At 48.6% G+C, this 24986-nt stretch overlaps 1 protein-coding gene across 3 annotated transcripts in view; it reads left to right on the top strand.

The window, feature by feature from the left end:
* The window catches only part of LOC134911195 (protein regulator of cytokinesis 1-like), a 277049-nt gene that overhangs the window by 138705 nt on the left and 113358 nt on the right, over positions 1 to 24986 (top strand). For all 3 annotated transcript variants that reach the window (XM_063919524.1, XM_063919514.1, XM_063919520.1), the window contains exons 4-6: positions 2009 to 2242; positions 2533 to 2703; positions 3509 to 3658. In XM_063919524.1, coding sequence (XP_063775594.1) covers positions 2009 to 2242; positions 2533 to 2703; positions 3509 to 3658 — 555 coding nt within the window. The remainder of the gene's footprint in view (positions 1 to 2008; positions 2243 to 2532; positions 2704 to 3508; positions 3659 to 24986) is intronic.

Here is a 24986-nt window from a genome sequence, read left to right as displayed (position 1 = left end):
GCTCAGTACCAGGGAGACCACGCAACCCTTTCACATAGAATGCAAAGTACTGACATATTAAAGCTCCTACAGCATAATAATGAAGTTGGGATCTGAAGGCACCATTCAGACCTACACACCAAACTACCAAAAGACTATGGAGTATCAATGTAACACCAGTACGAACCTCCTGCAAATAATGCAGAGAAATATTCGATTAGCAAAGAAGTATAGGTAAATCAGCATTCTGTGCACAAGCCATTATCTTCAAAATATGGACCCCAAAATATAGGAAAGACTAAACACCCCACAAATTACACTGCAACTATTTAAAAAAAAAAACTTGGGGCATTCCCAATGACCCTAAGACCATGGTATTTCCAGCCTGGGATTTAAAAGGCTATGAAGAGACCCGCAAAATATTAAACATACTAGCTTAACTGAACATTAATCCTAAATAGTCAGGATATGATGGTATTAAAAAACATTAATGAAATATAAAATGAAACCCTTGTAATGCTTCATAAGCAGTACATGTATAACATTCAAGGAGGATTGTCCTGCCCTGCGCCTGTGATACGACCCGTGTTAAAGACCTTCGGGCACACATAGGAAAATTTCAGAAGACTACCGCTCCAATATGTCTTTAGTGCCATGGAGGCAAAAGGCAGAATATAGATTTCTGAAATGGAAATCTTTTACAAGAGATATATTTAAAGGGTATCCCGTGAGACCGGGCTGTACCTATATACATCTGCCTCCAACAGGAAACTGAGGAGACAATGAATTTTTAGCAAGATTATTTTTCCACGCACGCAGCCCTCTTAGGTACTCAAAAGATCAGCCATACATTAACAGGAGATTTACAGTCCCCATGTCAGCATTTTCGATACATGGTTGTGACAAAACTTGGTGCAGAAGAAACTCCTCTGTCAGCCTCCACCCTGCGTTCTGCTTGAAGGAGTTGTTCCATATTAGACATAGAAAAGACAGACACAAATTGAATGGCAGATGTCACATCAGCATATTCCTAAAGGTGACAGTGAGCAGGAGGCACCTTATTGTATTATCTCAGCACAGGAGCAGCCACAGAGAATGATACAGAGTGAGGAGGATTCTACACTGCAGCAGGTTCCTGAATTGGTGACTCCTATAACAGCAGTGAGTGCACTGGAGGGAGAGCTGCAGCCACGGGAGTCACAAACTGCACTGGAAGGACCAGAGGAGACACAAGATCGGGATAGCCGCAAGACCCTGGAGAGAGTAGCATAGCGAGTGAGGCCGATCACCGAGAAAGACCACTGCGGGCAGTAGGAAAGTCAACAGGAGATATCAAAGATGGCGCCCAGCATGTGGAGCAGGAAAAGGCTCCACAGAATGGCAGGGAGACCACACAGCAACCGGATCAAAGGAATATCACCCCCAGGGCTGCAGGAGTAGGTCCAGCATCTACAATAAGTAAGAGAAGTCCTCTGAGGGCCACATGATGGTTAAATTGTATGTAGTAGGCTGGAGAGCAGGAAGATGCACATCTTACCCCAGGCCTGTCCAAGCCATGCTCCTGTCTGAGATCATATTTAAAAGCCTGGTAGCAGAAATGTAAGGGGCATTTCTGGACATTCAGAGGTAACAGGGGGGTGGCTAAAAAGATACATTTAGATGTTGAGTCTTATTGAGTGTTGCTGAAAGCAGCTGCATACAGAGATGCTGAACCGCTTAGATAGGACACTGTATTCGTATATTCGGATGGAGAAGCTGCTCCTGCCATAAGGCTGATGCAAGCTTCGATGGGGTGTGGTGTGTCTAAAGATGCACCAAATTGTATTTCTTAGTCGACATACGTGGACATTGGGCGTCTGAGTCCTCGCACATTTGGATACATGAATATACATCAGGGAAGTTCTCTGTAGCTGCATTTGATAGAAACAGATGCAACAGCGGCTGACTCTGAATCAGGTCCTGTGTGCATGAATAGTTTGCCGTTGGCTATTATTGTTAATACCACTTTATTCTATGTATGACCTTGAAGGCAGAAGAGGGTATGACCATCCTTCAGATTGAGAGAGACTTGAGGGTGAGATTAGAGCTTCTGATGAAAGAGAAAAACAAGCGTCTTGAAGAATTGAGGCTACTACAGCAAGAAGACCAGGAGTTATGTTCTGATCTCTGTGTTACACCGTACTACATACCATCTGGCAGCATACCCAGTCATAGACAGCTGGAGGAGCTGAAAGAGCACATCAAGGTCCAGGCGGAAGAAAAGGTAATTTGGATATAATCTAAAAACCAATGGCCAGTTTTTATTTGTGGCGTATTGTTTGAAGCACAGTTTAACTTAATGTAATACATTATTTATGAAGAAGCTATTTTGTAACATATAGAAGTGAATATCCCCATATAATTAAATTAGTTATCGGAAATGGTTTGTAGTCTTTTTCCGCTTTGTGGCTACAGGTAATTATATTAAAAAGACCATTTTCTCATTTAGCAGTGATGTATATCATTTGTCATACCTCTGAAATCACCTGCAATTCTGTAATTTTCTGCCTATAGAGAAAACGCCTTCTGGTCTTTTCCACACTTAGAACTGAAATCCGGCAGTGTTTAGATGAAATAGGACGGCAGCCCGAGAATTCATTGGAACAAGAGGCCATCTGTGAAGATGAAGACGTTTTCTTCCTCACAAATGAGAATATTAAAGCGCTCACAATTCTAAAGGCACAGGTTTGTTACTTACGTGTGTAATAGAAGTGTTCAGTTTTATCTTCATCTGCACATTAACTGGGTTACAGTTCCAACCATTAAGCATATGCTCCTACAGAAACTATTTTAACACTCATTACTTCAATAAACTAATTGAAGTGTTATCTGTCATAGTGACAGTGATTGTTACAGTTAACTACTGTAGACAGGCAACTTCCCACTCTGAGTTCCCTAGCAGCCTGTAGCTTTAGAAGTGCTCTTACCTCTAGCGAATAATTTCTGTAATTCTGATCTGGAACCTGCCATCTTCTGTTATTATGCATGACTGAACCAGCAGTGGAGTCCTTTTTTTTTTCCCCTGGCATGCTTGTAGAAACCAAATCATTAGCTGAAATAGTGACCATTTAGCTCCAACTGGTAGACAAGCATGTAAGTTGTGTGATATTTTGGTCAATATTTGTGCATCTGGTGTTTGCAACACTGGATTTGTGCACCGAGGTTGGAGTCCTCCCTAGCCTGCCCAAAAGTCCAATTAACAATATCATGTACTGCTTGAATGTTTCTAGGGGTTGCAGAACATCTAAAAGGTGTGTTAATGGCTTCATTAGAAATTCATATTTTGTTATTGAGTATATGTAAGATTGCCACTTTTAGAATTGCTATTTATTGTCTGTTAATGCTGAATGAGATGTCTGTATTAGTTATGTGTGCCACTACACAGAGCTACCACACATACCTCAAATTGTACGCAACAGGTACATATCCGTATCATACATTGTATTGTATGCTAACTTTCAAGCAATGACCAGTTTACTTTGTATTCCAGCTTGAACTCAAAAAGGAAGGGCTTTTATCCACATTAAACACTATTAAAGAAAAAGTTACTGTTTTGTGGGATCTCCTGCAAGTTACACCTGAAGAGAGAGAAGAATGTCAAAAGACTCTTGGAAATCCTATTTATGAGGCGATCAAAACAGTAAGTTGAGTTTAGTTGAAATTTAGGAAGCAATATTTTTAGGTGTGTCTGCACACCTGTAGAGAGGGTGGGATAGGATGAGCCAAGTTTTATATATTTTGTCCAGTAGGCAAGGAAAAAAAGACAGAAGTAAAATGAAAACATCTACTTTTATTTCAGGTTGTCTCCTGTCAATTTAAAGGATAAGAATTCCTTTATGTAAAAAGGCAGTGAAAATGACTTCTCAAATACTTCAGTACCATGGGGTATAGACGGGCGCCCTGGGCAGCATGAAACCTAGTCAAACTCGCACATAAAGGGGCATAAGTTGCTGAGGCACAGTCCTACCCCCGCCAGTATAAATATTAGTATCGAACAGTCTGAGGGGAAACGTGCCAGTACGGGGGTGGGGCTTCCTCCTTAGTCAGCCAGCACACTACTCAGCGCCATTTACTCTCCTTCCAGGCTGCAGAGAAGAACGCTGGTCTTCCTCCACTGCTGAACCAAGTATCAGGGTGCAAAATGGGGGGGGGGGCACAGTGAAATTTGGCGCTATATAGTGTGTACTTATAATTATATAAGCGCTACAGGTCTGTGGGCATTTTGTGTGTCCAGAAATTTTATTGTTGTAGCTGGGTTGTGAGCTATCTGTGTCCTTCTGACAGATTTTACTGTGGGTCTGTCCCCTATAAGTCCCGTAGTGTCTGTGGTGTGATTGTGCACGTGTGTGACATGTCTGAGGCTGGCAGCTCTTCCCCCGATGGAGCCATTTTAGGGACACAGAGTTGTAATGTGGTGGCGCTGTCGGCACATCACGCGCCTGAATGGGTGAAAGAATTACGTGATCGTGTGAATCATATCAGTAAGAGATTGGATAAGTCTGAGTCTCATGCAGAAAACTGGAGAAAATCAGTGGAAGATGTAATTTTTCATAGTTCTGCTTTTTCATCTACAGGCGACCCCTCTGGGTCACATAAGTGACCTTTTGCTCAAATTGTACAAACTGATACCGACACGGACTCTGATCCCTGTGTCGACGATAGTGATTCCAGGGGAATAGATCCTAAATTGGCAAAAAGCATTCAATATATGATTGTTGCTATAAAGGAAGTCTTGGAAGTTACGGAAGCCCCTCCTGTACCTCAGGAGAAGGCTTATTTTTATAAAAAAAAGAAAATTAATGTAACTTTCCTTCCTTCTCACGAGCTAAATACTCTATTTGAGGGAGTTTGGGCAAACCCTGAAAAGAAATTTCAGATTCCCAAAAGGATTCAGGTTGCTTATCCTTTCCCGGCAGAGGACAGGAAAAGATGGGAGTCACCCCCTGTTTTAGACAGTGCCCTGTCAAGGTTAACTAAAAAGGTAATTCTCCCTACACCTGGGACGGCGTCACTAAAGGAGCCGTCAGACCGTAAGTTGGAGACTACGTTAAAATCTATTTATGTGGCCAATGGTACGCTGCTCAGGCCCATCATTGCTTGCGCGTGGGTGAGTAGTGCTATCGAAAAGTGGTCAGATAACTTGTCATCCGAAATTGACACAATAGATACTGACGATATACTCCTCTAACGTTAGGTCATATCAAAGACGCAGCGGCATACATGCTAGAAGCAATGAAAGCTATTGGACTCTTGGGTTCAAAAGCCGCTACCATGGCAATCTCAGCTCGGAGGGCGTTGTGGATTCGCCAGTGGAATGCTGACGCAGATTCCAAAAGAAATATGGATGCTCTCCCGTATAAAGGAAAGGCCTTGTTTGGAGATGGGCTGGATGCGTTCGTCTCTGCGGCTACCGCAGGTAAGTCGACATTCTTACCTTATGCTCCTGCACTGGCGAAAAAGACACATCACTCTCACATGCAGTCCTTTCGGCCCAACAAATACAAAAAGGCCAAAGGTTCCCCCTTCTTTGCAGTTAGAGGGAGGGGAAGAGGGAAGAAATCCGCAGCGTCTCCAGGATCGCAGGAGCAGAAATCAACCCCTGCTACTGCCAAATCTACAGCATGACGCTAGGGCTCCCTTGCAGGAGTCCCCTCTGGTGGGAGCACGTCTGAAACTTTTCAGTCAGATCTGGCTTCAATCTGGCCTGGAACCATGGGTTTTACAAATAGTGTCCCATGGATACAAACTGGAGTTTCAAGACGTTCCCCCATGCCGATTTTTCAAATCACCCTTGCCAGCTTCTCTTTCAGACAGAGAAGTAGTAACAGCTGCAATTCAAAAATTATGTAAGGATCAAGTTATTGTCCTGGTACCCTTGTCACAGCAAGGAGAAGGGTTTTATTCAAGCCTCTTCGTAGTTCCGAAGCCGGACGGCTCGGTCAGACCAATTTTAAACCTGAAAAATTTGAATCTCTACCTGAAAAGGGTCAAGTTCAAGATGGAATCTCTAAGAGCAGTGATTTCCAGTCTGGAGGAAGGGGACGTCATGGTGTCAGTAGACATAAAAGATGCTTACATACATGTTCCCATTTATCCTCCTCACCAAGCTTATCTGATATTTGCAGTACAGGATTGCCATTACCAGTTCCAGACGTTGCCTTTCGGACTCTCCACGGCACCGAGGGTATTCACCAAGGTGATGGCAGAGATGATGGTCCTCCTTCAAAAACAAGGAGTCAATATAATTCCTTACCTGGATGATCTCCTGATAAAAGCGAGATCCAGGGAGCTGTTGGTGCAGAACATTGCACTCTCCCTGTCAGTACTCCAACAACACGGTTGGATCATAAATTTTCCAAAATCGCAGTTGGAACCGACGACAAGATTGTCCTTTCTGGGAATGATAATGGACACAGAAGTACAGAGGGTATTTCTTCCAGTAGAAAAGGCTCTGGAAATCCAGAGAATGGTCAAACAAATTTTGAAACCAACAAGAGTGTCGATCCATCAATGCATTCGGGTGTTGGGAAAGATGGTAGCGGCCTACGAGGCCATATAGTTTGGCCGATTCCATGCCAGAGTATTCCAGTGGGACCTGTTGGACAAGTGGTCCGGATCCCACCTACACACATGCACCAGAAGATAATCCTGTCCTCCAAAGCCAGGATTTCGCTCCTGTGGTGGCTACACAGTTCTCACCTATTAGAGGGACGCAGGTTCGGGATTCAGGGCTGGGTCCTGGTAACCACGGATGCCTCCGAGGCTATGGAGCGGTCACACAGGGAAAAAGCTTCCAAGGAAAATGGTAAAGTCAGGAAACCTGTCTTCACATAAACGTTCTGGAATTGAGAGCCATTTACAACGGCCTTCTACAAGCGGGGCATCTTCTTCAAGATCAACCCGTGCCGATCCAGTCGGACAATGTAACAGCAGTCGCGTACATAAACCGTAAGGGCGGAACGAAAAGCAGAGCCGCAATGGCAGAGGTGACAAAGATCTTCCTCTGGGCAGAAAGACATGCAAGAGCTCTGTCTGCAATTTTCATTCCAAGAGTGGACAACTGGGAAGCAGACTTCCTCAGCAGACACGATCTCCATCCAGGAGAGTGGGGCCTCCACCAAGAAGTCTTTGCAGAGGTGACAAGTCTTTGGGGAGTTCCTCAAGTAGACATGATGGCATCTCGTCTCAACAAGAAGCTTCAGAGATATTGTTCCAGGTCGAGAGACCCTCAAGCAATAGCAGTGGATGCATTAGTGACCCAGTGGGTGTTTCGGTCAGTGTATGTCTTCCCTCCACTTCCACTAATACCGAAAGTTCTCAAGCTCATAAGAAGAACCAGGGTTCGAGCGATCCTCATTGTCCCAGACTGGCCAAGGAGGGCTTGGTATCCAGATCTTCAGGAGTTGCTCATAGAAGATCCTCGGCCTCTTCCTCTTCGCGAGGACCTGCTGCAGCAGGGGCCGTGCGTGTATCTAGACTTACCGCGGCTATGTTTGACGGCATGGCTGTTGAGCGCCGGATCCTAGCCCGAAAGGGTATTCCCAAAGAAGTCCTCCCCACTCTTATTCAGGCCAGGAAAGGGGTAACGTCTAAACATTACCACCGTATTTGGAGAAAATGTGTCTTGGTGTGACTCCAAGAAGACTCCTACGGAAGAGTTTAAGTTGGGATGTTTTCTCCATTTTCTGCAGGCAGGTGTGGATGCGGGCCTAAGACTGGGTTCAATCAAGGTTCAGATTTCGGCCTTATCAGTTTTCTTTCAAAAACAATTGGCCTCCCTTCCAGAAGTTCAGACGTTCGTGAAAGGGGTGACGCACATCCAGCCTCCTTTTGTGCCCCTGGTGGCACCATGGGACCTTAATGTGGTGTTGCAGTTCCTTCAATCGAATTGGTTTGAACCTCTACAGGAGATAGAATTGAAGTTTCTCACTTGGAAAGTGGTCATGCTATTGGCCTTGGCATCCGCAAGTTGGGGACCTTGTCTCACAAGAGCCCTTACCTGATCTTCCATGAAGATAGGGCAGAGTTGAGAACTCGCCAACAATTTCTTCCAAAGGTGGTTTCCTCTTTCCACATAAACCAACCTATTGTGGTGCCAGTGGCTACTGACACATTAACTGCGTCAAAGTCTCTTGATGTGGTTAGAGCTTTGAAAATTTATGTCGCTAGAACAGCTCGGATACGGAAAACAGAGGCTCTTTGTTCTGTATGCTCCCAACAAGGTTGGGTGTCCTGCTTCTAGCAGACTATTGCACGCTGGATTAGAGGGGAAGGGGGTGTCCTGCTTCTAGCAGACTATTGCACGCTGGATTAGAGGGGGGGGGGGGGGGTGGCGGAAGGAGAGCTACCTCAGAGTGGGACCAGAGGCATTTTGGCACCTTCTTCTGCTTAATGCAGCCGCAGCGCCGCTTGCCTCTCTAGACCCGCTGGAAAACTGGTGCAGGGTGTACCAAAGGGGGAGAGCCGCTATTGTACACTATCTGGGTCCTCTACAGGACAGAAATTATTAGTGTTACTGTGATATAATTAACTTTCAGCCTCATTGGGTCTGTGCCGCTAGGGGTGTGCTGGTGTCTCTCTCTCTGTGTGTCTCCTTTCATACAGTAAGGGCAGGCGTAAAAAGTATTAGTGTGTGTGTGTGTGTGTGTGTGTGTGTGTGTGTGTGTGTTCTTGTGCTTACTGTGAAACATGGGTACACACAAGCTGTGCCGTGTATGTCACACTAGATTCTCTCCAGTATCATCTGATTCTGTTTCTTGTGAACAATGCAGCCAATCTTCACAAATCAGTGAAGGGGCTGGGGTAGAGGGTCCAGAGCACTCCTGGTTAGGGTCTCTTAAAACTATGATGTCTGATATGTCATCCCAGCTCACTGCAAATGTCCAGAAAAGTCGGCTACTAGAACAAAATGTTGCAGATTTAGCTGCTAGGGCAGGTGTTACACAGCCCCCCCCCCCCCTCCCCCTCCTTATGCAGCACCACAGAAGTGTGGTTTGCCTGCTCTACTCTCTGATTCAGATGAGGAAATACAGGAGGATGGGGAGGACTTTAATCCCCACTAACTGTTCTGCTCAGGGTATTGAACCACTCATTCTGGCTATAAGAGACGTGTTAAAGCTCCCTCTAAAGGATGCTGCATCACAGCAGTCGTTTTTCTTTCTCTGACGTCCTAGTGGATGCTGGGGACTCCGTAAGGACCATGGGGAATAGCGGGCTCCGCAGGAGACTGGGCACTCTAAAGAAAGATTTAGTACTATCTGGTGTGCACTGGCTCCTCCCTCTATGCCCCTCCTCCAGACCTCGGTTAGAATCTGTGCCCGGCCGAGCTGGGTGCTCCTAGTGGGCTCTCCTGAGCTTGCTAGAAAAGAAAGTATTTTGTTAGGTTTTTTATTTTCAGAGCGCTTCTGCTGGCAACAGACTCTCTGCTACGAGGGACAGAGGAGAGAAGCAAACCTACTCACGGCAGCTAGGTAGCGCTTCTTATGCTACTGGACACCATTAGCGCCAGAGGGATCGAACACAGGTACCTAACCTTGATCGTCCGTTCCCGGAGCCGCGCCACCGTCCCCCTCGCAGAGCCAGAAGAACAGAAGCAGAGAAGACATCGAAATCGGCGGCTGAAGACTCCTGTCTTCACTTAAGGTAGCGCACAGCACTGCAGCTGTGCGCCATTGCTCCCACAGCAGATTGCACACTCCGGTCACTGTAGGGCGCAGGGGGGGGCGCCCTGTGCAGCAATTAAGTACCTTTCTCTAACGTCCTAGTGGATGCTGGGGACTCCGAAAGGACCATGGGGAATAGCGGCTCCGCAGGAGACTGGGCACAAAAGTAAAAAGCTTTAGGACTACCTGGTGGGCACTGGCTCCTCCCCCTATGACCCTCCTCCAAGCCTCAGTTAAGATTTTGTGCCCGAACGAGAAGGGTGAAATCTAGGTGGCTCTCCTGAGCTGCTTAGAGTAAAAGTTTAAATAGGTTTTTTTATTTTCAGTGAGACCTGCTGGCAACAGGCTCACTGCATCGAGGGACTAAGGGGAGAAGAAGCGAACTCACCTGCGTGCAGAGTGGATTGGGCTTCTTAGGCTACTGGACATTAGCTCCAGAGGGACGATCACAGGCCCAGCCATGGATGGGTCCCGGAGCCGCGCCGCCGTCCCCCTTACAGAGCCAGAAGACTGAAGAGGTCCGGAAAATCGGCGGCAGAAGACGTCCTGTCTTCACTAAGGTAGCGCACAGCACCGCAGCTGTGCGCCATTGCTCTCAGCCCACTTCACACTCCGGTCACTGAGGGTGCAGGGCGCTGGGGGGGGGCGCCCTGAGACGCAATAAAAACACCTTTTTTGGCAAAAAATACATCACATATAGCTCCTGGGCTATATGGATGTATTTAACCCCTGCCTATTTTTACATAAAAAAGCGGGAGAAAGGCCGCTGAAAAAGGGGCGGAGCCTATCTCCTCAGCACACTGGCGCCATTTTTTCCTCACAGCTCCGTTGGAGGAAGGCTCCCTGACTCTCCCCTGCAGTCCTGCACTACAGAAACAGGGTAAAACAAGAGAGGGGGGGGGGCACTAAATTGGCATATAAATATATACAGCAGCTATATTAGGGAAAAACACTTATATAAGGTTATCCCTATATATATATATATATATATATATATATATATATATATATATATATATATATATATATATATATATATATATATAGCGCTCTGGTGTGTGCTGGCAAACTCTCCCTCTGTCTCCCCAAAGGGCTAGTGGGGTCCTGTCCTCTATCAGAGCATTCCCTGTGTGTCGGTACGTTGTGTCGACATGTATGAGGAGGAAAATGGTGTGGAGGCGGAGCAATTGTCTCTGTTAGTGATGTCACCCCCTAGGGAGTCGACACCTGACTGGATGGTCTTATGGAAAGAATTACGTGATCGTGTCAGCACTTTACAAAAGACTGTTGACGACATGAGACAGCCGGCAAATCAGTTAATACCTGTACAGGCGTCTCAAACACCGTCAGGGGCTCTAAAGCGCCCGTTACCTCAGGTGGTCGACACAGACCCAGACACGGACACTGACTCCAGTGTCGACGGTGAGGAAACAAACGTATTTTCCAGTAGGGCCACACGTTACATGATCACGGCAATGAAGGAGGTTTTGAACATTTCTGATACTACAAGTACCACAAAAAAGGGTATTATGTGGGGTGTGAAAAAACTACCCGTAGTTTTTCCCGAATCAGATGAATTAAATGAGGTGTGTGATGAAGCGTGGGTTTCCCCCGATAAAAAACTGCTAATTTCTAAAAAGTTATTGGCATTATACTCTTTCCCGCCAGAGGTTAGGGCGCGTTGGGAAACACCCCCTAGCGTAGATAAGGCGCTCACACGCTTATCAAAACAAGTGGCGTTACCGTCCCCTGATACGGCCGCCCTCAAGGAACCAGCTGATAGGAAGCTGGAAAATATCCTTAAAAGTATATACACACATACTGGTATTATACTGCGACCAGCAATCGCCTCAGCCTGGATGTGCAGTGCTGGGGTGGCTTGGTCGGATTCCCTGACTGAAAATATTGATACCCTGGACAGGGACAATATATTATTGACTATAGAGCATTTAAAGGATGCATTTCTATATATGCGAGATGCACAGAGGGATATTTGCACTCTGGCATCAAGAGTAAGTGCGATGTCCATTTCTGCCAGAAGAGGATTATGGACGCGACAGTGGTCAGGGGATGCGGATTCCAAACGGCATATGGAAGTATTGCCGTATAAAGGGGAGGAGTTATTTGGGGTCGGTCTATCGGACCTGGTGGCCACGGCAACGGCTGGAAAATCCACTTTTTTACCCCAAGTCACCTCGCAGCAGAAAAAGATACCGTCTTTTCAGGCTCAGTCCTTTCGTCCCCATAAGGGCAAAAGGCCACTCATATCTGCCCCGGGGCAGAGGAAGGGGAAAAAGACTGCAGCAGACAGCCTCTTCCCACGAACAGAAGCCCTCCCCCGCTTCTGCCAAGTCCTCAGCATGACGCTGGGGCCTTACAAGCAGACTCAGGCACGGTGGGGGCCCGTCTCAAGAATTTCAGCGCGCAGTGGGCTCACTCGCAAGTGGACCCCTGGATCCTGCAGGTAGTATCTCAGGGGTACAAATTGGAATTCGAGACGTCTCCCCCTCGCCGGTTCCGGAAGTCTGCTTTACCAACGTCTCCCCCCGACAGGGAGGCGGTATTGGAAGGCATTCACAAGCTGTATTCCCAGCAGGTGATAATCAAGGTACCCCTCCTACAACAGGGAAAGGGGTATTATTCCACGCTGTTTGTGGTACCGAAGCCGGACGGCTCGGTGAGACCCATTTTAAATCTGAAATCCTTGAACACTTACATAAAAAGGTTCAAGTTCAAGATGGAGTCACTCAGAGCAGTGATAGCGAACCTGGAAGAAGGGGACTATATGGTGTCTCTGGACATCAAGGATGCTTACCTCCATGTCCCAATTTGCCCTTCTCACCAAGGGTACCTCAGGTTTGTGGTACAGAACTGTCACTATCCGTTTCAGACGCTGCCGTTTGGATTGTCCACGGCACCCCGGGTCTTTACCAAGGTAATGGCCGAAATGATGATTCTTCTTCGAAGAAAAGGCGTCTTAATTATCCCTTACTTGGACGATCTCCTGATAAGGGCAAGGTCCAGAGAACAGTTAGAGGTCGGAGTAGCACTATCTCAAGTAGTACTACGACAGCACGGATGGATTCTAAATATTTCAAAATCGCAGCTGATTCCGACGACACGTCTGCTGTTCCTAGGGATGATTCTGGACACAGTACAGAAAAAGGTGTTTCACCCGGAGGAGAAGGCCAAGGAGTTATCCGACCTAGTCAGGAACCTCCTAAGACCAGGCCAAGTGTCAGTACATCAATGCACAAGGGTCCTGGGAAACATGGTGGCTTCTTACGAAGCGATTCCATTCGGCAGATTCCACGCAAGAACTTTTCAGTGGGATCTGCTGGACAAATGGTCCGGATCGCATCTTCAAATGCATCAGCGGATAACCCTGTCTCCAAGGACAAGGGTGTCTCTCCTGTGGTGGTTACAAAGTGCTCATCTCCTAGAGGGCCGCAGATTCGGCATTCAGGATTGGGTCCTGGTGACCACGGATGCCAGCCTGAGAGGCTGGGGAGCAGTCACACAGGGAAGAAATTTCCAGGGCTTGTGGTCAAGCATGGAAACGTCACTTCACATAAATATCCTGGAACTAAGGGCCATTTACAATGCCCTAAGTCAGGCAAGACCTCTGCTTCAGGGTCAGCCGGTGTTGATCCAGTCGGACAACATCACGGCAGTCGCCCACGTAAACAGACAGGGCGGCACAAGAAGCAGGAGGGCAATGATGGAAGTGGCAAGGATTCTTCGCTGGGCGGAGAATCATGTGATAGCACTGTCAGCAGTGTTCATTCCGGGAGTGGACAACTGGGAAGCAGACTTCCTCAGCAGACACGATCTTCACCCGGGGGAGTGGGGACTTCACCCAGAAGTCTTCCACATGATTGTGAACCGTTGGGAAAAACCAAAGGTGGACATGATGGCGTCCCGCCTCAACAAAAAACTGGACAGATATTGCGCCAGGTCAAGGGACCCTCAGGCAATAGCTGTGGACGCTCTGGTAACACCGTGGGTGTACCAGTCAGTGTATGTGTTCCCTCCTCTTCCTCTCATACCAAAAGTACTGAGAATCATAAGAAGGAGAGGAGTAAAGACTATACTCGTGGCTCCGGATTGGCCAAGAAGGACTTGGTACCCGGAAATTCAAGAGATGCTCACGGAAGACCCGTGGCCTCTACCTCTAAGAAAGGACCTGCTCCAGCAGGGACCATGTCTGTTCCAAGACTTACCGCGGCTGCGTTTGACGGCATGGCGGTTGAACGCCGGATCCTGAAGGAAAAAGGCATTCCGGATGAAGTCATCCCTACCCTGATCAAAGCCAGGAAGGATGTAACCGTACAACATTATCACCGTATTTGGCGTAAATATGTTGCGTGGTGCGAGGCCAGGAAGGCCCCTACAGAGGAATTTCAACTGGGTCGTTTCCTGCATTTCCTGCAAACAGGACTGTCTATGGGCCTCAAATTAGGGTCCATTAAGGTTCAAATTTCGGCCCTGTCAATATTCTTCCAAAAAGAACTGGCTTCTGTTCCTGAAGTTCAGACGTTTGTCAAGGGAGTACTGCATATACAGCCTCCTTTTGTGCCTCCAGTGGCACCTTGGGATCTCAATGTAGTTTTGGGATTCCTAAAATCACATTGGTTTGAACCACTCACCACTGTGGACTTAAAATATCTCACATGGAAAGTGGTAATGCTGTTAGCCCTGGCTTCAGCCAGGCGTGTCTCAGAATTGGCGGCTTTATCCTATAAAAGCCCTTACCTAATTTTTCATACGGACAGGGCAGAATTGAGGACTCGTCCTCAATTTCTCCCTAAGGTGGTTTCAGCTTTTCACTTAAACCAGCCTATTGTGGTGCCTGCGGCTACTAGGGACATGGAGGATTCCAAGTTGCTGGACGTAGTCAGGGCCCTAAAAATGTTTCCAGGACGGCTGGAGTCAGAAAATCTGATTCGCTGTTTATCCTGTATGCACCCAACAAGCTGGGTGCTCCTGCTTCTAAGCAGACGATTGCTCGTTGGATTTGTAGTACAATTCAGCTTGCACATTCTGTGGCAGGCCTGCCACAGCCAAAATCTGTAAAAGCCCATTCCACACGGAAAGTGGGCTCATCTTGGGCGGCTGCCCGAGGGGTCTCGGCTTTACAACTTTGCCGAGCAGCTACTTGGTCAGGGGCAAACACGTTTGCTAAATTCTACAAATTTGATACCCTGGCTGAGGAGGACCTGGAGTTCTCTCATTCGGTGCTGCAGAGTCATCCGCACTCTCCCGCCCGTTTGGGAGCTTTGGTATAATCCCCATGGTCCTTTCGGAGTCCCCAGCATCCACTAGGACGTTAGAGAAAATAAGAATTTACTTACCGATAATTCTATTTCTCATAGTCCGTAGTGGATGCTGGGCGCCCATCCCAAGTGCGGATTGTCTGCATTACTTGTACATAGTTATTGTTACAAAAATCGGGTTATTGTTATTGTGAGCCATCTTTTCGGAGGCTCCTTCTGTTATCATGCTGTTAACTGGGTTCAGATCACAAGTTGTACGGTGTGATTGGTGTGGCTGGTATGAGTCTTACCCGGGATTCAAAATCCTTCCTTATTGTGTACGCTCGTCCGGGCACAGTATCCTAACTGAGGCTTGGAGGAGGGTCATAGGGGGAGGAGCCAGTGCACACCAGGTAGTCCTAAAGCTTTTTACTTTTGTGCCCAGTCTCCTGCGGAGCCGCTATTCCCCATGGTCCTTTCGGAGTCCCCAGCATCCACTACGGACTATGAGAAATAGAATTATCGGTAAGTAAATTCTTATTTTTTGGCAAAAACAGGCATATATACAGTCTGGGACTGTATATATGCCCGAGCCCCCGCCATTTTTTTACACATTAAAGCGGGACAGAAGCCCGCCGCTGATGGGGCGGGGCCTTCTTCCTCAGCACACCAGCGCCATTTTCTCTTCACAGCTCCGCTGGAAGGACGCTCCCCAGGCTCTCCCCTGCAGTATACAGGTGCAATAGAGGGTAAAAAAAGAGAGGGGGGGGGGGCCACATAAATTTAGGCGCAGAAATATATTTAACAGCAGCTGTGGGGTAAACACTAAGGTACAGTGTAATCCCTGGGTTATATAGCGCTGGGGTGTGTGCTGGCATACTCTCTCTCTCTGTCTCCCCAAAAGCCTTTGTGGTGTCCTGTCCTCAGTCAGAGCATTCCCTGTGTGTGCTGTGTGTCGGTACGCCTGTGTCGACATGTTTGATGAGGGATACGTGGAGGCAGAACAAGTGCAGCGGAGTGTGGTGTTGCCGCCGACACCTGATTGGATGGATATGTGGAAGGTGTTAAATGATAATGTAAACTCCTTACATAAAAGGTTGGATAAACCTGATACCTCGGGCCAGTCAGGGTCTCAACCCATGCCTGATCCTACAGCGCAGAGGCCCTCAGGGTCTCAAAAGCGCCCACTATCCAAAATGGTTGACACAGATGTCGACACGGATTCTGACTCCAGTGTCGACGACGATGATGCAAAATTGCAACCTAAAATGACAAAAGCTATACGTTACATGATTATAGCGATGAAGGATATTTTACACATATCAGAGGTAAACCCTGTCCCTGACAAGAGGGTTTATATGTATGGGGAGAAAAAGCAGGAGGTGACTTTTCTTCCTTCACATGAGTTAAATGAGTTATGTGAAATAGCTTGGGATTCCCCAGATAAGAAAGTCCTGATTTCCAAAAGGTTACTTATGGCGTACTCTTTCCCGCCAGAGGACAGGGTGTGCTGGGAATCCTCCCCTAGGGTAGATAAAGCTCTGACACGCTTATCTAAGAAGGTGGCCCTGCCGTCGCAGGATACGGCCACCCTAAAGGATCCTGCAGATAGAAAGCAGGAAAGTATCCTGAAATCTGTTTATACACATTCAGGGACTCTACTGAGGCCGGCTATTGTGTCGGCGTGGATGTGTAGTGCTGTAGCAGCGTGGACAGATAATCTGTCTGAGGAAATGGATACCTTAGACAGGGATACCATTATGCTGACCCTAGGGCATATAAAAGACACTGTCCTATATATGAGGGATGCCCAGAGGGACATTTGCCTACTGGGCTCTAGAATTAATGCAATGTCAATTTCTGCCAGAAGGGTCCTGTGGACTCGGCAGTGGACAGGTGATGCCGACTCCAAAAAAACACATGGAGGTGTTACCTTACAAGGGTGAGGAATTGTTTGGGGACGGCCTTTCGGACCTGGTTTCCACAGCTACTGCTGGGAAGTCAAATTTTTAGTCATATATTCCCTCACAACCGAAGAAAGCACCGTATTACCAAATGCAGTCCTTTCGCGCACAAAGAAGCAAGAAGGTTAGAGGTGCTTCCTTTCTTGCTAGAGGCAGGGGCAGAGGAAAAAAGCTGCACCTTACAGCTAGTTCCCAGGAACAGAAGTCCTCCCCGGCTTCCATTAAATCCACCGCATGACGCTGGGGCTCCACGGGTGTAGCCAGGAGCGGTGGTGGCGCGTCTCCGACATTTCAGCCACCAGTGGGTTCGCTCACAGGTGGATCCCTGGGCTATACAGATTGTGTCTCAGGGATACAAGCTGGAATTCGAGGTGATGCCCCGTCAACGTTACCTAAAATCGGCCCTGCCAGCTTCCCCCATAGAAAGGGAAGTAGTGGTAGCGGCAATTCACAAGCTATTTCTCCAGCAGGTGGTGATAAAAGTTCCCTTTTCATCAACAGGGGAAGGGATACTATTCCACAATGTTTGTGGTACCGAAACCGGACGGTTCGGTCATACCTATATTAAATTTAAAGTCCCTGAACATTTATCTGAAAAGATTCAAGTTCAAAATGGAATCGCTCATAGCGGTCATTGCAAGCCTGGAAGAGGGGGATTTTATGGTGTCTCTGGACATCAAGGATGCTTACTTGCATGTCCCCATTTCTCCGCCTCATCAGGAGTACCTCAGATTTGTGGTACAGGACTGTCATTACCAAGACCAGACGTTGCCGTTTGGTCTGTACACGGCACCGAGAATATTTACCAAGGTAATGGCAGAAGTGATGGTGATCCTGAGAAAGCAAGGAGTCACAGTTATCCCATACTTGGACGATCTCCTCATAAAGGCGAGGTCGAGGGAGCAGTTGCAGATCAGCGTAGCGCACTCACAGGAAGTGTTGCAACAGCATGGCTGGATTCTGAATATCCCAAAGTCGCAGCTGATTCCTACGATGCGTCTGCCCTTTCTGGGCATGATTCTGGACACAGACAAGAAGAAGGTTTTTCTCCCGACGGAGAAGGCTCAAGAGCTTGTGACTCTAGTCAGAGACCTCTTAAAACTGAAACAGGTGTCGGTGCATCACTGCACGCGAGTCCTGGGAAAGATGGTGGCATCGTACGAAGCCATTCCCTTCGGCAGGTTCCATGCGAGGATCTTTCAAAGCCCCTGCTTCGCAACCAACCGGTGCTGATTCAGTCAGACAACATCACCGCGGTGGCTCATGTAAACCGCCAGGGCGGCACAAGAAGCAGAGTCGCGATGGCGGAAGCCACCAGGATTCTTCGGTGGGCGGAGAATCACGTACAAGCACTGTCAGCAGTGTTCATTCCTGGAGTGGACAACTGGGAAGCAGACTTCCTCAGCAGGCACGACCTCCACCCGGGAGAGTGGGGACTTCATCAAGAAGTCTTCATTCAGATTACAAGTCGATGGGAACTGCCACAAGTAGACATGATGGCGTCCCGTCTCAACAAATAGCTGCAGCGGTATTGCGCCAGGTCAAGAGACCCTCAGGCGATAGCTTTGGACGCCCTGGTAACACTGTGGGTGTTTCAGTCGGTCTATGTGTTCCCTCCTCTTCCTCTCATACCCAGGGTACTGAGAATCGTAAGAAGAAGAGGAGTGAGAACAATACTCATTGTTCCGGATTGGCCAAGAAGACCTTGGTACCCGGAATTGCAAGAAATGCTCACAGAGGACCCATGGCCTCTGCCTCTCAGACAGGACCTGTTGCAACAGGGGCCCTGCCTGTTCCAAGACTTACCGGGCTGCGTTTGACGGCATGGGGGTTGAACGCCGGATCCTAGAGGAAAAAGGCATTCCGGAGGATGTTATTCCTACGCTGATAAAGGCTAGGAAGGACGTGACAGCAAAGCATTATCACCGCATATGGCGAAAATATGTTGCTTGGTGTGAGGCCAGGAAGGCCCCTACAGAGGAATTCCAACTGGGCAGATTTCTGCACTTTCTACAGTCTGGAGTGACTATGGGCTTGAAGTTGGGATCCATAAAGGTCCAGATTTCGGCCCTAGCCATTTTCTTTCAAAAGGAACTGGCGTCTCTTCCTGAAGTTCAGACTTTTGTTAAGGGAGTGCTGCATATTTAGCCCCCTTTTGTGCCACCAGTGGCACCTTGGGATCTCAACGTGGTGTTGGGTTTCCTAAAATCCCACTGGTTTGAACCACTTAAGACCGTGGAGCTGAAGTATCGCACGTGGAAGGTGGTCATGCGATTGGCATTAGCTTCGGCTAGGCGTGTGTCAGAATTGGCGGCTTTGTCATGTAAAGCCCCTATCTGTTTTTTCATATGGACAGGGCAGAATTGCGGCCTCGTTCCCAATTCCTTCCTAAGGTGGTATCAGCGTTTCATGTGAACCAACCTATTGTGGTGCCTGCGGCTACTCGGGACTTGGAGGACTCCAAGTTGCTGGACGTAGTCAGGGCCCTGAAAATATATGTTTCCAGGACGGCTGGAGTCAGGAAAACTGACTCGCTGTTTATCCTGTATGCATCCAACAAGCTGGGTGCTCCTGCTTCAAAGCAAACCGTTGCCCGCTGGATCTGTAACACGATTCAGCAGGCTCATTCTGCGGCTGGATTGCCGCATCCAAAATCAGTGAAAGCCCATTCCACAAGGAAGGTGGGCTCTTCTTGGGTGGCTGCCCGAGGGGTCTCGGCATTACAGCTTTGCCGAGTTGCTACTTGGTCGGTTCAAACACATTTGCAAAATTCTACAAGTTTGATACCCTGGCTGAGGAGGACCTTGAGTTTGCCCATTCGGTGCTGCAGAGTCATCCGCACTCTCCCGCCCGTTTGGGAGCTTTGGTATAATCCCCATGGTCCTTACGGAGTCCCCAGCATCCACTAGGACGTCAGAGAAAATAAGATTTTACTTACCGGTAAATCTATTTCTCGTAGTCCGTAGTGGATGCTGGGCGCCCGTCCTAAGTGCGGACTTTCTGCAATACGTGTACATAGTTATTGCTTAATAGTGGGTTATGTTATGTTGGCATCCATTGTTGATGCACTGTTGTTGTTCATACTGTTGACTGGATAAGTTTATCACAAGTTATACGGTGTGATTGGTGTGGCTGGTATGAGTCTTACCCGAGATTCCAAAATCCTTTCCTTATAATGTCTGCTCTTCCGGGCACAGTTTCCTTAACTGAGGTCTGGAGGAGGGGCATAGAGGGAGGAGCCAGTGCAAGAGTGCCCAGTCTCCTGCGGAGCCCGCTATTCCCCATGGTCCTTACGGAGTCCTCAGCATCCACTACGGACTACGAGAAATAGATTTACCGGTAAGTAAAATCTTATTTTACACAAGTCAATCCTAATGTCCCTTTCCCTGATTCTGCAGAGTTAGATGACTTATTCAAAATAGCCTGGAAAAATCCAAACAAAAAATTCCGAGTGTCAAAGTTTTCTGCTGCGGGGTACCCTGGGCTCCACAAGGAAATACATCGGGGTGTAGAGTAGGATCTTGATCCGAGGCACCAAAAGGCTCAAAGCTTTACTGTTCCGAAGATGCACAATGCCGCCGCCTCTATAACCCCGCCTCCATGCCAGAGAGCTCAGTTTGTAGTTGGTGCCTGCAGCAGCAGGTAAATTAACAGGGGCTGCCTCGGGCAGCCTAATTCTTAGCTTTAGCGTCAACAAAAAAGAAGAGAACTATACCAGAGCTGCAGCAGGCTGTGTCTGAGGACGTCCCTGCAGCAGCTCCATCACCCCCAGCGGACGCTGTATATTCCCGCGCCGCGGTTGCCGGGTCACTACAGTGGAGGCGCCAGCTTTTCTCCTCTGTGAGACTCACACACACGCCGCTGTCTCCCGGATCGCGGGGCCGCTGTCAAGGGGAGGTAAGGGGCAACTGTGCCTACGCTGTACACCGCGATACCGCTCTGCCGTAGGAGGCGGGCTGAGCGAGCACTGGCGTGGACACAGATTACTGGGCTGCTGTTCCACTAGCCACCAGGGTGTTTTTACAGGGGCACAGGCCAGGGGGGGGACTTATGGACCATTACTGCCTGCACGCCCGGTGGGGATGCCAGCAGGGGAGTAGGCCGGACCTGAGGCCCCTCTCCGCAGCCCCTGTGCGCCATTTCTGTTATGTTCCCGCCCTGGAGCTTCATATCTCTCTCCCTCACTCCTGCTCAGCGGCCATTACTGGTGGAGCTGAGCTGTTTTTAGGACTGCTGGGGCAAATCCTCCTCTGTGGAATCACCTGACTGCCAGTGCTGTGCTTCCTACAGGACATGTGAGTATTCTACCTGTCACTGCGACTGTGCTAGTTAAGAGTGCATACCGTCAGGGTTGTGTGGTACAAACACCCTGTGATATACATCCAGTGCCTACTGCGTTTGTTATGTCTATTGTTATCACATATAGCCATACTGAGTATTACTTTGTATTGCTAGTCCAGTGCAGTTTATGGTACATAATTTCTGCATGGTACGTGTGTGACTATATACGTGTGTGTGCATGTAGCTGCTGCGTGGTTGCCTAACTTCAGGGTATTTCATTCAGTGTGCTATTCCTATATTGCAATACCTATGGGGGCCAAGTGTTTCAGGCTTTTCTCAGATAACATAGGTTTGTCTCACAAGATATACTACTGCAGTATTTTTTACTTGTGAATTATAGTCACATTATATTTATATAGTGTGTGTCCTATCCCTGTTGAACCCTCTGTGCCAGCTGCAGCTGTCATTCTGAGAGTTCTTTCTAGGTGAAGTGCTGCTACTTATATAATAACGGTTTGTATCTGGTTGCCCATTACTGTGCGCATTGTTATGTCTGCTACACGTGGCAACGACGTTGGGGCCTCTCCCACACTGCGTGGTAGTGAGGTCACTGACGGCTGGGAGGATAATTTAGTAGCTGAGAGTTCTGGTTCAGGGGCTTCCTAGCCCCCCAGTGGGTCAGTAGCACTCGGGACAACACAGGATCCACCTTGGGCTACATTTTCCACATTGTTAAACACGCTTGTAACTAAATTGACGCCCCCTGTGGAACCACCTGTGCCGCCATCACAGATTATGGTCCCCGCTGTGAACCTGCCATGGGCGGATCAGCTTTCTACTCAGTTACAGCATTTGAACTGATCCATGTCCAATTCTAAGGGTCACTCTCACCCGCATAAGACCAAGTCGTCTTCTGAAAGGGCCATTTCCTCCTCCCGATCCCCGGCCTTAACTGACACGTCCTCAGCGGAGGACGGTGCTTATACTGACCCCTCGGACACGGACTCCGATGTTTCAGATAGGGAGGGAAAATCGTCCGTGGATGTCCCGGTTTTGATTGAGGTGATACGGCTCATTTTTCAGGTGGCTGATGACAGTCTCCAAGAAACCTGATAGGTTTAAGAGTACGAAGGTGGTTAAGCAGGTTCTACCCTACTCTAAACACCTGACTGACATACGTCAGGAATCCTGGGAAAATCCGGGGACAAAGTTTACACCGAATAAGAGACTGTTGGCTCACTATCCTCTCTCTGCGGAGTTGTGTAAAAATTGGGAAACCCCTCCGCCTGTAGATTCTCATGTGGCGCGTATGGTTGTTTCCTCTGCCCTGCCTGTAACTACCATCACCTCTCTGAAGGAACTGATGGATCGTCGGGTGGAGGGTCGTTTTAAAAGCGATTTATACCCTGTCTGGAGCTATTCAAAGGCCAACTATTGCAGCGACTTGGACTGCTGAAGCTGTTGAGGCGTGGGCTCAGGAACTTGAGGCGGAACTGCCTTCTGATATTTCTGAGCATGCTCGAAAATGTCTCTCGTATATTGCTACGGCTTCTCTGTAACTTAAGGAGGCGGCCTCCGATGCCAGGGTGCTCGCGGCCAAGGCTGCTACTGCATCCGTTTTGGCCAGACGTATCCTTTGGTTGAGATCCTGGTAGGTGGATTTGGATGCCAGAAAAACCCTGGAGGTTCTTCCTTTCAAGGGAGACATTCTCTTTGGAGAAAATTTCGATAAGATTGTGGCTGGCCCAGTACGGCTCCTTCCGCACAGAAGGCTAAAAGTACTTTCCCTCGGCCCTTTCGTACTCTAGGAAAAGCAAAAGGTCAGGCATACCCAAAGCAAGCCCGTGCTTCCAGACCTGCCAAGCCCAGACCGAAGCGTGTTTGGGCCGCCCGTCAGTCAGCTTCAAAAACTGATAAGCCTGCCAAATGACGGGGTGGGCCTCCTCCTGGGGGATCCCAGGGTGGGGGGCCGACTTCTAGGTTTTACCCAGGAATGGTTGAAGACCACTTCAGATACCTGGGTGAGGGAGGTCGTTGCTCGAGGTTACGCCATACCCTTCAAGAATCGCGCCCCCCCCCCCCCCCCCCTCATCGATTTTGCCTAACAGAAGTGCCTCTGGATCCGGCAAAAGCAAACACGCTGCACTTGGTGGTACATTCCCTGCTGTCCACAGGAGTGGTGGTACAGGTGCCTCTGGCTCAGAGGGGCAAGGGATTCTATTCACCGCTGTTTCTAGTCCCGAAACCGTACGGGTCCTCGCGGGCCATTCTCAATCTTAAGTCCTTGAACAAGCACGTGCAAATTTCCAAGTTCCATATGGAAGCGCTGCTCTCGATTGTTCTGGTCATGGAGCCTGGGGACTATATGGTCTCCCTGGACATACAGGATGCCTACCTACATATTCCTATTGCGGTATCTCATCAGCAGTACCTGCGGTTTGCTGTGGGCAGTCTTCATTGCCAATTTCGGGTGTTACTTTTTGGTTTGACAATGGCTCTGCAGGTCTTCACCAAGGTTATGGCGGTCATGACGGCCACGCTACGCCGTCAAGGGGTCAGGATACTACCGTACCTAGACAATTGTTAATCCTGGCGAGTTCCCCAGAACTTCTCCTGTGTCATCTCGATTTGACGATCCAGTGCATGAAAGCCCACAGATGGCTGATCAACTGGAAGAAATCCTCCCTGGTTCTGGCTCTGAGCATGGTACACCTGGGAGCGTTATTGGACACCCACAACCAGCGGTTGTTCCTGTCTCAGGAGAAAGTCCTGAAGCTTCAGGACAAGATCCGATGCTTCCTGTCCCGTGCGCAAGTGTCGATTCATTCGGCGATGCAAGTGCTAGGTCTCATGGTGTCTGCTTTCAACATGGTGGAGTATGCTCAATTCCATTCTCGCCCTCTGCAGAAGTTGATTCTGTCCAAGTGGGACGGTCTGCCTCACCGGATAAGATCTCACATTATCTCCGGAGGTCCGTCTGTCACTGAGCTGGTGGCTTCAGGACCGACGATTGAGCAGGGGCCGTCCCTTCTGGATATCCAACTGGGTCCTGCTGACGACGGATGCCAGTCTGAGAGGTTGGGGCGCGGTGTTGGAACAACACTCTCTCTCCAGGGTCGGTGGACTGAGGAGGAGTCTCTACTCCCGATAAACATTCTGGAACTGCGGGCAGTGTTCAATGCATTGACAATGGCCCAGCATCTGATACAGAACAGATCTGTTCAAGTACAATCGGACAACGCCACCATGGTGGCGTACATCAAGCATCAGGGCGGCACTCGAAGCCGCATGGCAATGAGGTAAGTATCAAGGATTCTTCAGTGGGCAGAACGCCATCTGCCGGCCATATCAGCAGTGTTCATTCCGGGCGTTCTGAACTGGGAGACGGACTATCTCAGTCGTCAGGACATGCATGCCGGAGAATCCGGCGTGCACACATCCGGAGGTGTTTCAACTTCTCGTGGACAAGTGGGGTCTCCCAGATGTGGACCTGATAGCGTATCGACACAATTACAAGGTTTCGGTCTTCGGAGCAAGGACAAGGGATCCTCGAGCAGCGTTCGTGGGTGCTCTATCAATCCCGTGGAACTTTCGGCTGCCGTATGTGTTCCCTCCGGTGTCACTCCTTCCCAGAGTAATACGGAAGTTAAATCAAGAAGGAGGAAACCTACTTCTAGTCGCTCCAGCGTGGCCCAGGCGGCACTGGTTCTCCGATCTACAGGGCCTCTCGTTGGATCGTTCCCTTCTACTTCCACAACGCCCAGACCTCCTCGTTCAGGGCTCTTGTGTTTACCACGATATGGCCC

Source organism: Pseudophryne corroboree, chromosome 1 (genome assembly GCF_028390025.1).
Source record: "Pseudophryne corroboree isolate aPseCor3 chromosome 1, aPseCor3.hap2, whole genome shotgun sequence".
Lineage (NCBI taxonomy): Eukaryota > Metazoa > Chordata > Amphibia > Anura > Myobatrachidae > Pseudophryne > Pseudophryne corroboree.
Note: the sequence above shows the minus strand (reverse complement) of the source record. Positions and strands in the feature narration are given on the sequence as shown.